Source organism: Procambarus clarkii, chromosome 37 (assembly GCF_040958095.1).
Source record: "Procambarus clarkii isolate CNS0578487 chromosome 37, FALCON_Pclarkii_2.0, whole genome shotgun sequence".
In the NCBI taxonomy this organism is placed as follows: Eukaryota; Metazoa; Arthropoda; class Malacostraca; order Decapoda; family Cambaridae; genus Procambarus; species Procambarus clarkii.
The window spans coordinates 15,302,747-15,319,098 of NC_091186.1; the positions used below are offsets into that span (position 1 = coordinate 15,302,747).

A 16,352-nucleotide genomic window follows, 5' to 3' on the forward strand; every position below is an offset into this window, starting at 1 on the left:
CAATGATGACCAAACCTGTCATCTTAGTGCTGTTGTGGGTGGCAGGTACAACACGCAGACTGACGAGTCCCTCAAGTCCAATTCCCCCGACCGTCCACAAGTGGTTGGGCACCATTCCTTCCCCCGTCCCATCCCAAATCCTTATCCTGACCCCTTCCCAGTGCTATACAGTCACAATGGCCTGGCGCTTTGCCCTGATACACACACACACACACAACCTCCCACCAGGGGACTCGAACCCTAGTCAGCACAGATGCTCCACAACACCTGGCATAACTTGGTACGCCTTTAACCCACTACAGTATACCTAGAGAATACCTGGAGTATATATATATACCTAGAACGGGTTCTGGGCGTTCTTCTACTCCCCCCAAGCCCGGCGTGGGACCAGGCTTGGGGGAGTGTATGGGGGGTGTATGGGGGGTGTATGGAGGCGGCGAGGCATCTTCAACATACCTGTGCCATGCTCTTTAAAGCTGGAGCGGAGATCAATAACAGTTGTGATTTTAACCACCATACACTCTGCGTGTCCCATAGACGATATGGTGCACGCACGCACGCACACACACACACACACACACACACACACACACACACACACACACACACACACACACACACACACACATATAATGACTTTCTCCACTATGCTATGCCACTCAATGCTATAACATGAGCTATAATCAGCTATAACAATGTGGCTGAAAATTTGTAACCTTTCCACCCCCCCCCCACACAAAAAAAAAAGTCGTTGAGGTCATGTCGACGTTTCGGTCCGTTATTGGCCAACTGTGGTGGATATGTGGGCCTGCGGGCCGCTCCAAGCAACAGCCTGGTGGACCAAACTCTCACAAGTCAAGCCTGGCCTCGGGCCGGGCTTGGGGAGTAGAAGAACTCCCAGAACCCCATCAACCAGGTATCAAGCAAGAATTACTTACGAAACCTCTATATCTTTTCTCAACCATGGCGGCTTTACGCTTATTAACCCATTTATGAGCTCCCAAATATTACGAGGTTATTTATAAACAATAACAACCTTGGGTTCGCGGCTCGCAAACAATTTAATACATGTAAACAAAGTCGCCATGATTGCTGAGAGATGCACAGGTTTCGTAATTGGATTTACCTTGCGTTTAATTGGTTGGTAGGCTGGTCAACCGGGCTGTTTGACGCAGCGGTTCGCAGCCTGACGTGGGAGTTACAGTTCAATTGATCAGAGCTAATTTGGCGGTGTGTGTGTGTGTGTGTGTGTGTGTGTGTGTGTGTGTCGAGTTGTCTCTCTCTCTTGAACCCAATGAGAGGTCGGCCAGTTATGCCTCTTGTGTGTGGCGGGAGAGTGTTGAAGACTCTTGGGGGCCCCCAAAATGAGGGCCCCCAAAATGAGGGCCCCCAAAATTAGGGCCCCCCAAGGCACCTTGGGCCCCTTTATGTTGACAGTTTCTCTCGAGGGACCCACGTTTATGGCGGATCTAAACGTGATCAACTTGGCTACTTTTCATACGAGTGTATCGTCGTATTGCAACGTGATATAAACTAATCTGCAGCACGTCAGACAAAAACAGCAGAGAACACTGCAGACAAGGCAGACAAAAGCACCAGAGAACAGCGCAGACAACAGGCAGACACGGTATTTCCCCCCCCTCTCCCCAACCCCCCCACAACCACTTCTTACCACAAGAGAAAAGAAATATTGCCGGAACAAAAGTGGAGGTTGTCAAGAAGCAATTGGCTAAGTTCCAACAGGAAGTGCTGGATCAGCCGGGCTGTGATGGATATGTGGGGCCCCAAGAACCTCTCTGCCAGTAACAAACAGCCTGACCGATCAAGTTATCACTAGCTGAGCTCGCATGGGGAGTATTGGACCCTCGAAATCGCCTACAGGTAGGCAAAGATAAATAGACATAGGCTAGGTGTACCTTACAATAAGTGGGTGAGTTGCTAGGGAAGGAAGGTGGGGCCAGGATTCCAGATGTTCCGGGTGGGCTGGCCAGGGTGGGCTGGCTAGGGTGGGCTGGCCAGGGTGGGGCTGGCCAGGGTGGGCTGGCCAGGGTGGGTGGAGGGGCGACGTGACAGCTGTCATGCCAGTGTGACACCTTAATAACTGCGGCCACATCAATATGGGACGGAGGGGAGCCACACCATATCTCATCTCTTGTCTTCATTTAATTAACAGCCACAAATATCGCCAGTTGTCAAGCATTTAATTAAATTACTAAGTCTTTTCTGCGTCAAATATGTTTTCCTCGAGGTTTGTATTATCGCAATATAAATCTATAATAGAGAATGTCTGTCTGTTCAAGGTTGGAGGCCACCAGCTTGTGGCTAGTGTCACCCAACTTTTCAAGATGACACGTGGGTGGTGTGTGACCGTCATAGGTGATCGGGATTGGCCATATTGTAACTCTTAAGAAATATCGGCTCCTACAGCGATTTCCCTGTGATTTTTATGAAATCTTAAATCGGAGATTCGGTTTCCATAGAGTTTTTTTTTTACCAGTTTTCTCCATCTCTGCTTCTGCATCTCTGCTCTCACACATAAATATAACCCATCATAATGAGACAGACAGTGCAGCCAAATCAGCGTGCAACAAAGATGAAGTTAAATTAGATCTAGGTATCCCCATCTCTGCTGTCAAAACTATACTCTTCCAAACACTCAGGTCTGATAGGAAATAAATTACTGACTCCCAACGACCTGAAAGCACCAGTATAAAAAGCTATGATTTGTTCAGATCCAAAACGTATGTTTATGGGCAGCACAAAACGTCCACTAGACTATGCGACACAGTGGTTGCCAGGATCAAGTCGGGTTACCTGTAGCCACCTGTGTCAGGTGGCTACAGGTGACAGATCTCCCAATCCTGAGCACTCCAGGTGTGCAAACTCTGTGAGCAGGAACTACGGCACGATCTCCCGCACTACATCACTGAATGCCCAGTTATTAGACCTTTCAGACCAGTTGGCATGAGGTACCTGGAGCTTTGCAATTACTTTATTAACTCTCGTGTTCTTGAAGATATCCTCACAGTGTACCCAAAATTTGCCCGTGCAGGCTACTGAACATATGGCCCTGTGTGACTAACCGTAAGATTATCGTAACTGTAAGACAGTAAGTTGAAATATATATATATATATATATATATATATATATATATATATATATATATATATATATATATATATATATATATATATATATATATATATATAATACCTTAACACGGTCATCCCGCTTTACGTTCTCGTCTGATAAAACAACATCGAGGTGGCCTGGCCAGGAGGCTGCTGGCGCCGCTGTTCACACTTACCTGAAAAAGATAGAAAATTACACGTTAATTGACACTTATTTTTAATTAAGCTCAAGATCCTTACTAATGATAGCCTCCTGATCTATTTTTTTTTTTTTGGCATTCTTATTTTCCAATTTCAACATTGTCCGGGTGATGTGTGGTAACTATTATCAATACCTTGGTTCAGAATACTGTATTTCTTAGCGTTGGACTGTATCTACATATCGTTCAACCATTTTATGGTCATCCATGCATGCCCGCCAAACACACACCGAAACTACGACGTTGGTACAACGTTCGAATAAGTTTTAACAACCTCCTAACCAGTTATAACAACCAATATAGCACGTTGTAACAACGTTCTAATACGTCATAAACACGTTAAGTCAAGATGTAACAACTTTATTACAAGTTGTAACAAGCGGAAAATAGAGACAGTTACGGTTTGTGTTTCCAGGGGGCGCCAAGGTCTTCTGAATTAATATTCTGCTCTAGTTATGCCTTGTCTTCAAATTTCCAAATGTTGCTCTTTAATCCTGTGTCTAAATTGTTGCTAAATTGTTACAATAGAGGTGCCAGGATTGAGCCCTGGCGTGGGGTGGCACATGAGACTTTCAACGATTTTGAAATATATTATATATTTATATACAAGATCTTCTCTGAATGCTCTTTGTTTTCTTCTTCGAGGATGTGGGTCCCTGCAATTGCACCAGAGGTGGTACCCCTAATAAAAAAATTATATATTATAAATTATAATATATCATTTATATTTGAGAACATTCCCGTTTTGAATGAACAGCATGTCAAAATTTATGAATGCGTCTGTGGGGGTCGACCGCTGGATGTAATAGACTTGAGTCGATGACGGGTTGGTTTATACCAATAACGACAATTGACTGGGAAGTTTTCATGCTTGTAAACTGTTTCAAAAATGTAACCAAAGATTGAGGAAAGATGTACACGTTCGTAAGTACTTGCGTAACAGCTTCGTGACTCTGGCCTCTGGTATAAAATGCCTCAGTCCTGTCCAGTACCAACTGCTGGAAAGGACCGTGGCAATATCCAAATTTGCAACTACTGGTTTCCCCTCTACAAGTACTGTATGCCGGAAAAGCCTGAGATAACATTCCTTAAACACAAGTGACCTTTAGTAAGATTACGTTGTGAATCCTTTATGGTAACGTTCTTCGGGACTTAAGCCAATAGCTGTTGTGAGTATCGATTCAAGCAATTTCCCTTTAGTTGACCATAAGCTAATTGCCCAATAGTTTGATGCAAGTGGGCTATATCCAGTCTTGTAAATCGACACGCCAATCGCAACCCTGCAAGACTCCAGTACCCTGATCGATTTTAATGATTTTGTAAATATGTAAAGAAAGTGTACAATAAGCAGGCGATGAGTCACAATAACGTGGCTAAAGTAAGTTGACCAGACCACACACTAGAAGGTGAAGGGATGAGAAATCTGTATCGTCCCTTCACCTTCTAGTGTGTGGTCTGGTCAATGCACAATAAGGTCATCTCCATATTCTTTAAGAACCCTCACAAATACTTGGTCTAGTCTTGGGGGTTCTTGAACTTAAATTCTTTATATGTTAAATAATTTCTTCCTTCAAAACGCTTCCACTACACATAAGGATTAGTGGCCGCCCCCTCGCAGTGTTCGAGAGAGAGAGAACTCGATAACCACCTTCAAGGGATACCTGACCAACCAGGCTTTGATTCATCCTCCAGGCTGGGAGCAGCTGTGTCCAACAGCCTGGTTGACCAGACTATCAACCAGGAGGCCTGGTCAGAGACAGAGCCGCGGGGGGCGTTGATCCTCGAAATCAAGGCAAGGTAACCGCAAGGTAAAGGTTGCTACTGACTAGTAGTCAACTTGACCTCTTCTCCCTTCGATACAGATTTGTTCAGTTGCTGGTACACCAGTCCATCCTCCTGATATGATATTGCTTAGAGTAACTGAGGTTATCTTGAGATGATTTCGGGGCTTTTTAGTGTCCCCGCGGCCCGGTCCTCGACCAGGCCTCCACCCCCAGGAAGCAGCCCGTGACAGCTGACTAACACCCAGGTACCTATTTTACTGCTAGGTAACAGGGACATAGGGTGAAAGAAACTCTGCCCATTGTTTCTCGCCGGCGCCTGGGATCGAACCCAGGACCACAGGATCACAAGACCAGCGTGCTGTCCGCTCGGCCGACCGGCTCCCAGTACCAATTGGTCCAGAATACCAATATATAGTGATGGGCCGCCATCACTACTATGTTATTTGTACTTTTGATTTTAGAGAGTCCGGAAAAAATAAATAAAGCAAAACCCCCAAATTAAGCATTCTTAGGCCCTAGTATAGCATATATACATGTATACAAGGCCAACGACAGCATATATCAGGCCTAGTATCAGTATACCATACTACTTGTGTAAAAGAGGAAATGTATATGTTTATCTCTCAGAATGTTTGGTAATATGTTTATTGTTTGTGATGTGTGTCTATGTATGTATTAACACGATGTACTGAACGGCGTGAGAATAGCTTGAGCTGCCTCATCCCTTTGTGTGTATTTTACCTCAATAAACTTATTTCAATTTCAATTTCAATTTCAATAGTATTTGTAGGAGTGGTCAGATTGGGTTTTATATTTGTGTTGGGGGCTAAAAAAAAGTTTTCTGGTTTGTCCAAATTTAACAATACAAAAAGTTGCTTGGAGCGGCCAGCAGGCTCCCATATCCACTACAGCCTTGTTGATCCGGCACTTCTTGCAGGAAAGTGTCCTTTTTTCTTCAAGACTTCCACCTTTGTTCCTTCTGGTTGTGCCTATCGCACTTCTGTTCTTCACTGGTTCTATTCTCCATTTTTGTCCGTGTCGTTCACTTCAGTATGTTGGTATTTTACTGTGTAGATTTGGGACCTGGTCCATTTTAGTAGCAAGGGCTGAACACACAACTTACTTAAAATACCACCCATTCCTTTATTATTTCAGTTACCTGATCTCTCGTAGTGTTTTCAATAGTTTTCTTCACGAAGTGCCTGACCAACTGGGCTGTGGTGGATATGTGGGCCTGCGGGCCGCTCCAGGCTGGTGGACCAAACTCTCACAAGTCAAGCCTGGCCTCGGGCCGGGCTTGGGGAGTAGAAGAACTCCCAGAACCCCCCATAAAGCAAGTATTGTTCAATGGCCCAGTGTTTCCCTATTCTTTGTTTCATATACCTGAGAGAACCATTCAGTATTTGTTGTCAGCGAGCTCAAGAATCCCCAGGACTAGACCAAGTATTTGAGAGGGTTCTTAAAGAATATAGAGATAAGTTTATTGTGCACTTTCCTATAGCGCTGCCATAAACATTTCATATTTTGTTGACTTTCCGTATTTCGTTTTGAACTACACTAAACGGGCCGTACCCTCGCCTATCAGAGATGAGAACAGTCGAGGGAGAGAATGTCTTCGCCAACCACAACCGGGATCTTGGCATCACATGACCAGTTCTTCAGACCAGCGCAATACTAGCTCCTTTATCGAGATGAAACAGACAAGACAATAGGCGTCAGAAGGAATGGACCCCCCCATACATTAAATACTGATGGCTATTTAACTCTGAACACAATTCCTCCCCTAAATGATGGATCTCGCAAATTAGCGAACCATTCCGCTGCTAAAATGCAAATCCTGGTGCACACAGCCGTCTATTTTAACCATAACAATGGCTATAATAGGATGATTCTAAGTGACCCATCATCTCCTTGGGTCACTTAGCAAAGACAATGGGAGGGGCCCATTTAAAGGATTTAGACTCCTTTACTTCGCTTGTTCTACTATGCTTCCCCATTCTCATACCCGCCATTGATATTGTAAAAACTACACCATTGATACTGTAAAAACTACACCATTGATACTGTAAAAACTACACCATTGATACTGTAAAAACTACACCATTGATACTGTAAAAACTACACCATTGATATTGTAAAAACTACACCATTGATATTGTAAAAACTACACCATTGACATTGTAAAAACTACACCATTGATATTGTAAAAACTACACCATTGATATTGTAAAAACTACACCATTGATATTGTAAAAACTACACCATTGATACTGTAAAAACTACACCATTGATACTGTAAAAACTACACCATTGATACTGTAAAAACTACACCATTGATACTGTAAAAACTACACCATTGACATTGTAAAAACTACACCATTGACATTGTAAAAACTACACCATTGATACTGTAAAAACTACACCATTGATACTGTAAAAACTACACCATTGATACTGTAAAAACTACACCATTGATACTGTAAAAACTACACCATTGATATTGTAAAAACTACACCGTTGACATTGTAAAAACTACACCATTGACATTGTAAAAACTACACCATTGACATTGTAAAAACTACACCATTGACATTGTAAAAACTACACCATTGATATTGTAAAAACTACACCATTGATATTGTAAAAACTACACCATTGACATTGTAAAAACTACACCATTGACATTGTAAAAACTACACCATTGACATTGTAAAAACTACACCGTTGACATTGTAAAAACTACACCATTGACATTGTAAAAACTACACCATTGACATTGTAAAAACTACACCACTACACCATTGACATTGTAAAAACTACACCATTGACATTGTAAAAACTACACCATTGACATTGTAAAAACTACACCATTGACATTGTAAAAACTACACCATTGACATTGTAAAAACTACACCATTGATATTGTAAAAACTTCACCATTCATATTGTAAAAACTACAATACCCGTCCTATCATTTTTTTTTTTACAATTGACAAGAAGTGTAAATTGACAGGAAGTGTTTGCAGAACAGAATCTATAGTGGGCACAGCAGCAAACTTCTGACCTTGTAAACAAAGCCTTTTAATGGTCCAGGGTTAAAAAGAAGATACCAAAACCTGAACCACAGCTGTGCCACAGACAAGTGCCGCTGTGCCACAGACAAGTGCCGCTGTGCCACAGACAAGTGCCGCTGTGCCACAGACAAGTGCCGCTGTGCCTCAGACAAGTGCCGCTGTGCCTCAGACAAGTGCCGCTGTGCCACAGACAAGTGCCGCTGAGCCGCAGACAAGTGCCGCTGTGCCACAGACAAGTGCCGCTGTGCCTCAGACAAGTGCCGCTGTGCCTCAGACAAGTGCCGCTGTGCCACAGACAAGTGCCGCTGTGCCGCAGACAAGTGCCGCTGTGCCGCAGACAAGTGCCGCAGACAAGTGCCGCTGTGCCACAGACAAGTGCCGCTGTGCCACAGACAAGTGCCGCTGTGCCACAGACAAGTGCCGCTGTGCCACAGACAAGTGCCGCTGTGCCACAGACACATGTGACTGATCTCGTGTTGTGAAATGTCTACTTCAATGGGGAACTGAGGAGCGGTAATCCGTGGGACCCGTGATTATAGTGGTCACACACAGGCCGGGACACAATCTGTACACCAGTTGAGAGGCGGGACCAAAGAGCCAGAGCTCAACTCCCGTACAAGCACAATTAGGTGAGTACACCCGCTGTCGGGTCATATCACCCGTGAAGTCATATTGGCCAGGCGCAGGTGATGCAAGGTTGTATTTCCTGAACAAACACTCGTGATTTTGATCACTAGTGTACCTACCTGGGGACTTGCGTGATGGTGAATGGATGACAGTGCTAAAATAAACGTAAATAAATGCACCGAGAGTGAAATTTTAAATTGTGAAATGCCCTGGAAGTCATTTGCAGTGAACTGTCCGGTCAACCAACACACATAACACCATTAAGGTTATGTTCCATACCTGTTCCATACCTGGAGCATACCTGGAGCATACCTGAAGCATACCTGGAGAGGGTTCTGGGGGGTTCTTCTCCCCCCAGAACCTGTGATCCTGGTTCATAGGATCAGGCTCGACTTGTGATAACTTGGTCCAACAGGCTGTTGCTTGGAGCGGCTCGCAGGCCCCCACATACTTATGTGATGCCTTGCAGGAAGTCCCGGATCAGCCAGGTTGTGGTGGATATGTAGGCCTGCAGGCAACAGCCTAACCGATCAAGGTATTAGCAGACTGGGCAGCGGTGGAAGAGCTCTTGAAATCGTACGCAGTCTGGCTCACGAATTGGTTTGACATCTGGCCCGGTTGATGATGTATGTGGCCCGGTTGATGATGTATCTGGCCCGGTTGATGATGTATGTGGCCCGGTTGATGATGTATCTGGCCCGGTTGATGATGTATGTGGCCCGGTTGATGAAGTATCTGGCCCGGTTGATGAAGTATCTGGCCCGGTTGATGATGTATCTGGCCCGGTTGATGATGTATCTGGCCCGGTTGATGATGTATCTGGCCCGGTTGATGATGTATCTGGCCCGGTTGATGTATCTGGCCCGGTTGATGATGTATCTGACCCGGTTGATGATGCATCTGGCCCGGTTGATGACGCATCTGGCCTGGTTGATGAACGCATCTGGCCCGGTTGATGATGTATCTGGCCCGGTTGATGATGTATCTGACCCGGTTGATGATGTATCTGACCCGGTTGTTGATGTATCTGGCCCGGTTGATGATGTATCTGGCCCGGTTGATGACGCATCTGGCCTGGTTGATGAACGCATCTGGCCCGGTTGATGATGTATCTGGCCCGGTTGATGATGTATCTGGCCCGGTTGATGACGCATCTGGCCTGGTTGATGAACGCATCTGGCCCGGTTGATGAACGTATCTGGCCCGGTTGATGATGTATCTGGCCCGGTTGATGATGTATCTGACCCGGTTGATGATGTATCTGCCCCGGTTGATGATGTATCTGGCCCGGTTGATGAACGCATCTGGCCCGGTTGATGATGTATCTGCCCCGGTTGATGATGTATCTGGCCCGGTTGATGATGTATCTGGCCCGGTTGATGATGTATCTGGCCCGGTTGATGATGTATCTGGCCCGGTTGATGATGTATCTGGCCCGGTTGATGATGTATCTGGCCCGGTTGATGATGTATCTGGCCCGGTTGATGATGTATCTGCCCCGGTTGATGATGTATCTGGCCCGGTTGATGATGTATCTGGCCCGGTTGATGAACGCATCTGGCCCGGTTGATGAACGTATCTGGCCCGGTTGATGATGTATCTGGCCCGGTTGATGATGTATCTGACCCGGTTGATGATGTATCTGCCCCGGTTGATGATGTATCTGGCCCGGTTGATGATGTATCTGGCCCGGTTGATGATGTATCTGACCCGGTTGATGATGTATCTGCCCCGGTTGATGATGTATCTGGCCCGGTTGATGAACGTATCTGACCCGGTTGATGAACGCATCTGGCCCGGTTGATGATGTATCTGGCCCGGTTGATGAACGCATCTGGCCCGGTTGATGATGTATCTGGCCCGGTTGATGATGTATCTAGCCCGGCTGATGAACGTATCTGACCCGGTTGATGATGTATCTGGCCCGGTTGATGATGTATCTGGCCCGGTTGATGAACGTATCTGACCCGGTTGATGAACGCATCTGGCCCGGTTGATGATGTATCTGGCCCGGTTGATGAACGCATCTGGCCCGGTTGATGATGTATCTGGCCCGGTTGATGAACGCATCTGGCCCGGTTGATGATGTATCTGGCCCGGTTGATGATGTATCTGGCCCGGTTGATGAACGTATCTGGCCCGGTTGATGATGTATCTGGCCCGGTTGATGAACGCATCTGGCCCGGTTGATGATGTATCTGGCCCGGTTGATGATGTATCTGGCCCGGTTGATGATGTATCTGGCCCGGTTGATGAATGTAATATTGCAGGTCCTGCCATGCCTCCTGGGGCTCACGTGCTGTTGTTTCCGTGCGCAGATTGGCAACTAATCCTTCTAATACTAATCACCTTCCAGGTGTAAATAACTAATCACCTTCCAGGTGTACATAACTAATCACCTTCCAGGTGTACATAACTAATCACCTTCCAGGTGTACATAACTAATCACCTTCCAGGTTTACATAACTAATCACCTTCCAGGTGTAAATAACTAATCACCTTCCAGGTGTACATAACTAATCACCTTCCAGGTGTACATAACTAATCACCTTCCAGGTGTAAATAACTAATCACCTTCCAGGTGTACATAACTAATCACCTTCCAGGTGTAAATAACTAATCACCTTCCAGGTGTACATAACTAATCACCTTCCAGGTGTACATAACTAATCACCTTCCAGGTGTAAATAACTAATCACCTTCCAGGTGTACATAACTAATCACCTTCCAGGTGTAAATAACTAATCACCTTCCAGGTGTACATAACTAATCACCTTCCAGGTGTACATAACTAATCACCTTCCAGGTGTACATAACTAATCACCTTCCAGGTGTAAATAACTACTCATCTTCCAAGTGTAAATTATCACGTCTCTCTACTCGTCTGTGGTCTACTCAACATGGTTTTTTACAAATTGTAAACGTTTAGTGACATTGAATCCATTCAATAAATCATCCAGACAGTGAAACAGGTCCATGTTAGCAACTTCACCCGCCACATACGTCAATCACCCGCCACATACGTCAATCACCCGCCACATACGTTAATCACCCGCCACATACGTCAATCACCCGACACATACGTCAATCGCCCGCCACATACGTTAAACGCCCGCCACATACGTCAATCACCCGCCACATACGTCAATCACCCACCACATACGTCAATCGCCCGCCACATAAGTTAAACGCCCGCCACATACGTCAATAACCCGCCACATACGTCAATCACCCACCACATACGTCAATCGCCCGCCACATACGTCAATCGCCCGCCACATACGTCAATCACCCGCCACATACGTCAATCACCCGCCACATACGTCAATCACCCGCCACATACGTCAATCACCCGCCACATACGTCAATCGCCCGCCACGTCCCTCATCATGCAGGTAACTCACCCGTGAATCTCCCCAACCATCATCCTTTTTTATTTTATTATCCATTTCCACGGTAAAAAACTATCCCAATTTCCTTTCAGAAGCAATTCGGTGTTATTGACACAACTCCTTTTTATCTCTCTCTCTCTCTCTCTCTCTCTCTCTCTCTCTCTCTCTCTCTCTCTCTCTCTCGTGTGCTGCTTGTTTATCACCCTCTTCCTTGTTCCTGCTTCCTCTCTTTCTTCATTCCCTTTTCTTAGTGGGTGTTGGTCTCAGCGCGATTTGTAAGGAGGCGAGATATTGTGTAATGCCCCTGTAAGACATCTGTATCTTCGCTGTAGTGTCAGGTATTCCGTAACTTATCATGACTATCACCATCCTTATAAAGACTTATAGTAAATATTATATATTATCGTTTCCTTAATATATATGTAGATCGTTGTCACAAGTTGAGTATTTATAAGGTTCAAGCGGGTAAGTGTAATTTCTTCATTGATTATTTAGTGAAGAGAGTGGCTTGTTAATCTCTGTTCCGATACACTGGAACCAACACCTTGTTTGGCATCTAAATATTACTTGTTACTTCCCGGAGAGTGGTTGATACCTGGTTGATACCTGGTTGATGGGTTTCTGAGAGTTCTTCTACTCCCCAAGCCCGGCCCGAGGCCAGGATTGACTTGTGAGAACTTGGTCCAACAGGCTTATGGCATCATGCTGGAATTATAGTGTTGAGTGCTGTATTGCTCTGTACCTGCTCACTCTACTGAACCTTGTGACACCCCCTTGGAGGCCGCTAGTAATATCTTGATGTTATCTTGAGTTGATTTCGGAGCTTTAGTGTCCCCGCGGCCCAGCCCTCGACCAGGCCTCCACCCCCAGGAAGCAGCCCGAATTGACAGCTGACTAACTCCCAGGTACCTATTTACTGCTAGGTAACAGGGGCATAGGGTGACAGAAACTCTGCCCATCGTTTCTCTCCGGCGCCCGGGATCGAACCCGGGGCCACAGAATCAGGTGTCCAGCGTGCTGTCTGCTCGGCCAGTCGGCTCCAGTTAATTAGTTAATTAGTAGTTAATTAGTATTAAGTAAACAAAGCTAGAGTGGGGGGCTAAGGTCAGTTTGTGGGTGGATATTACTGCTAGCGATTAACAGGCTATCCCACAACACAATACTTATATATTCAATCACAACTAACAGCTCTTCACAAAATGTTAATTCCTTTTAGATCAAATGCTGTAGCTGACTGCTGTAGCTGACGGCAGTAGTTGATTGCTGTAGCTGACTGCTGTAGCTGACTGCTGTGGTTGACGGTTGCAACTGGCGGCTGTAGCTGACTGCTGTAGCTGACGGCAGTAGTTGATTGCTGTAGCTGACTGCTGTAGCTGACTGCTGTAGCTGACGGCTATGGCTGACGGCTGTAGCTGACTGTTGTAGCTGACGGCAGTAGTTGATTGCTGTAGCTGACTGCTGTAGCTGACTGCTATGGTTGACGGTTGCAACTGGCGGCTGTAGCTGACTGTTGTAGCTGACGGCTGTGGCTGACGGCTATAGCTGACGGCTGTAACTGACGGCTGTAACTGACGGCTGTAACTGACGGCTGTAACTGACGGCTGTACCTTCGTTTGGGGGGGGGGCGGGAGCTTTAATATTGCACCTTATCTCTCTTGGCGGCTTGCCGCACCTTATACCTTTTTAATTCCTAATACCCCACTCTCCCTCCAAGGTCCTGCCCTCCCTCTTACCCCTCTTTCTGCTTGACCTTCACCCCCTAGTATCTAGTGGCTACAAGGTCTTCCCCCCCCCCCCTAGTGTGTTCTGTGGGGGACTGGAGATGTCCAGGCACTCATTCCTCTCTTATAATCTGTCAATATCACTCTCAGTACTCTCTGCCTCTCTCTCTCTCTCTGCCTCTCTCTCTCTCTCTCTCTCTCTCTCTCTCTCTCTCTCTCTCTCTCTCTCTCTCTCTCTCTCTCTGCCTCTCTCTCTCTCTGCCTCTCTCTCTCTCTCTCTCTCTCTCTCTGCCTCTCTGTATCCTCCAAGACAGGAGCGGTTGTCTTGTCTGCTGTAGGACTTGAAGATGCGAACGAGACCATCTTGACGAGTCAGACAGTTTCCGCGCCGCTCCGCCAATAGGGAGCGCCATCAACACTTTATTATGGGGTGAATCGCCCCATTCACATGCCGGGTTTGGTGTCGCGCGTCGATCATGTCAAGCGCGGTAGTAAATCACGCGCGCCCTCAGTTATGGTGGTTCACAGTCGTACGTCAATGACTGGCATATGCCAGTCGTACGTCGACAATGACTATGTCGGGGGCATATGCCAACTACAGGAGGATCTTGGCTGTACGACATTCTTGGAGATATGGAGGTCGTACCTCAGGTTTTGGTGGCCGGACCAGTCCAGCAACGAGGAGGCCTGATCGATGACCGGGCCGCGGGAACGCTAAGCCCCGGAACAACTCCAAGGTATGGTAAAAGGGGACCTGACGGCTGAGTTGACAGCGCTCGGGATTCGAAGTCCTAAGGTTCCGGGTTAGAGCCCCGGCGGAGGGGAAAACAAATGGACAGAGTTTCTTTCACCCTGATGTTCCTGGTCACCTAACAGTAAATAGGTACCTGGGAGTTAGATGGTACGGGCTACTACCTGGGGATGTGTAACAAAAAGGAGGCCTGGTCGAGGACCGGGCCGCGGGGAAGCTATGCCCCGAAATCATCTCAAGATAACCAATATTCCATGTTAGATTGACAAGCCTGTGGCGTCAGGTCACTCGGCCACCATGCTGTTTCATGTAGCCAATTGTCCTTAATTCAAATTGTATAAAAATTATGTTACTGTCAGTATTTAGCACATTCACTTAATATTCTTAAGTGTATTCACTTAACAACTTCCCTTGGGATATTGCCCATGTAATCATCCATCATTTGAGAGCCAAAGATTCATTCCCTCTAATTGGCCAAGAGCACAGTAATTAGCTGTGGTAATGAAGTGAAACAATTAGGATGGCACTTAGTTTCGGCCGCCCAGGGAGAAGCCATGAACACCGCCTCAGTAGCCATTTAAGGTAAATGATGTGGTCGATGAGATTAATGCAACGGAGGGTAGAAATAGCCTAACAAATCCACAAGGGCCGTGACAGGGATTCGAACCTACGTCTGTGAGCATCCCGTTGAAAAGCAGAGGTGCAACAGGTACTCTGAGAGAGAACTATCAACATCAGAGACCCGAGACTGTTCAACACGCTTCCACTACACATAAGGGGCATAACTGGCCGACCCCTCACAGTGTTCAAGAGAGAACTAGATAAACACCTCCAAAGGATACCTAACCAACCAGGCTGTGACTCATACGTCAGGCTGCGAGCAGCCGCGTCCAACAGCCTGGTTGATCAGTCCAACAACCAGGAGGCCTGGTCGACGACCGGGCCCCGGGGACGCTAAGCCCCGGAAGCACCTCAAGGTAAGGTAAGGTATCCCAGACGCTGCCTTAATCGACTGAGCTTTGTTCATTGATGCATCACGTTATTGTGATGTGTGTGTGTAATAAAGCCTAACCTACTCTATCCTTTTGAGATGTACTTTATTTTCTCAATAAACTTACTTGAATGCTGTGTGAGTTCTTGTACAATTTTGTATTTCCATTTTCCCCCCATTTGCCTCTCAGGATAGGAAAGTTGATTTAGTTAGAGATTAAGTAATTCGTGCATTTTATTAAATAAAGGTTTTCCTTAATTCTCTAGTGTATTTTAATATATATATTTTTCCCTCAGTTATTCTTGTCGTAGTTTGAAGTGTTTCGTAAGTCTTCTGTGTTTCTACGAGTTTCTTTAAGTACTAATCTCCCCCCCCCTTGTCTTGAGTTAAGAAACTTTTAAAAGGAATTCCAGCAATTCAATTTCTTTCTTTATTATGCTCCTCATACCCAACCCGTGGGTATGAGGTGCATAATAAAGGTAACACAATTAGCATGAGGTTACAATTATTAATGTTATAAATACATGTACATATGTACATATGTACATATGTACATATATATTATATATATATATATATATATATATATATATATATATATATATATATATATATATATATATATATATATTATTAAATATGACCGAAAAAGTAAGATTAATAATTCTAACACGAATTTT

The 16,352-nt window shown here is 45.6% G+C and overlaps 1 protein-coding gene across 1 annotated transcript; it reads left to right on the forward strand.

Moving 5' to 3' along the window:
- Positions 1 to 4,686: 4,686 nt before the first annotated feature.
- LOC138371829 (mucin-7-like) lies at positions 4,687 to 8,659 on the forward strand. The gene is made up of 2 exons (XM_069336854.1): positions 4,687 to 4,710; positions 8,276 to 8,659. Exons 1-2 carry the CDS (start codon positions 4,687 to 4,689, stop codon positions 8,657 to 8,659), a joined length of 408 nt encoding a protein of 135 aa, XP_069192955.1.
- Positions 8,660 to 16,352: the final 7,693 nt, after the last annotated feature.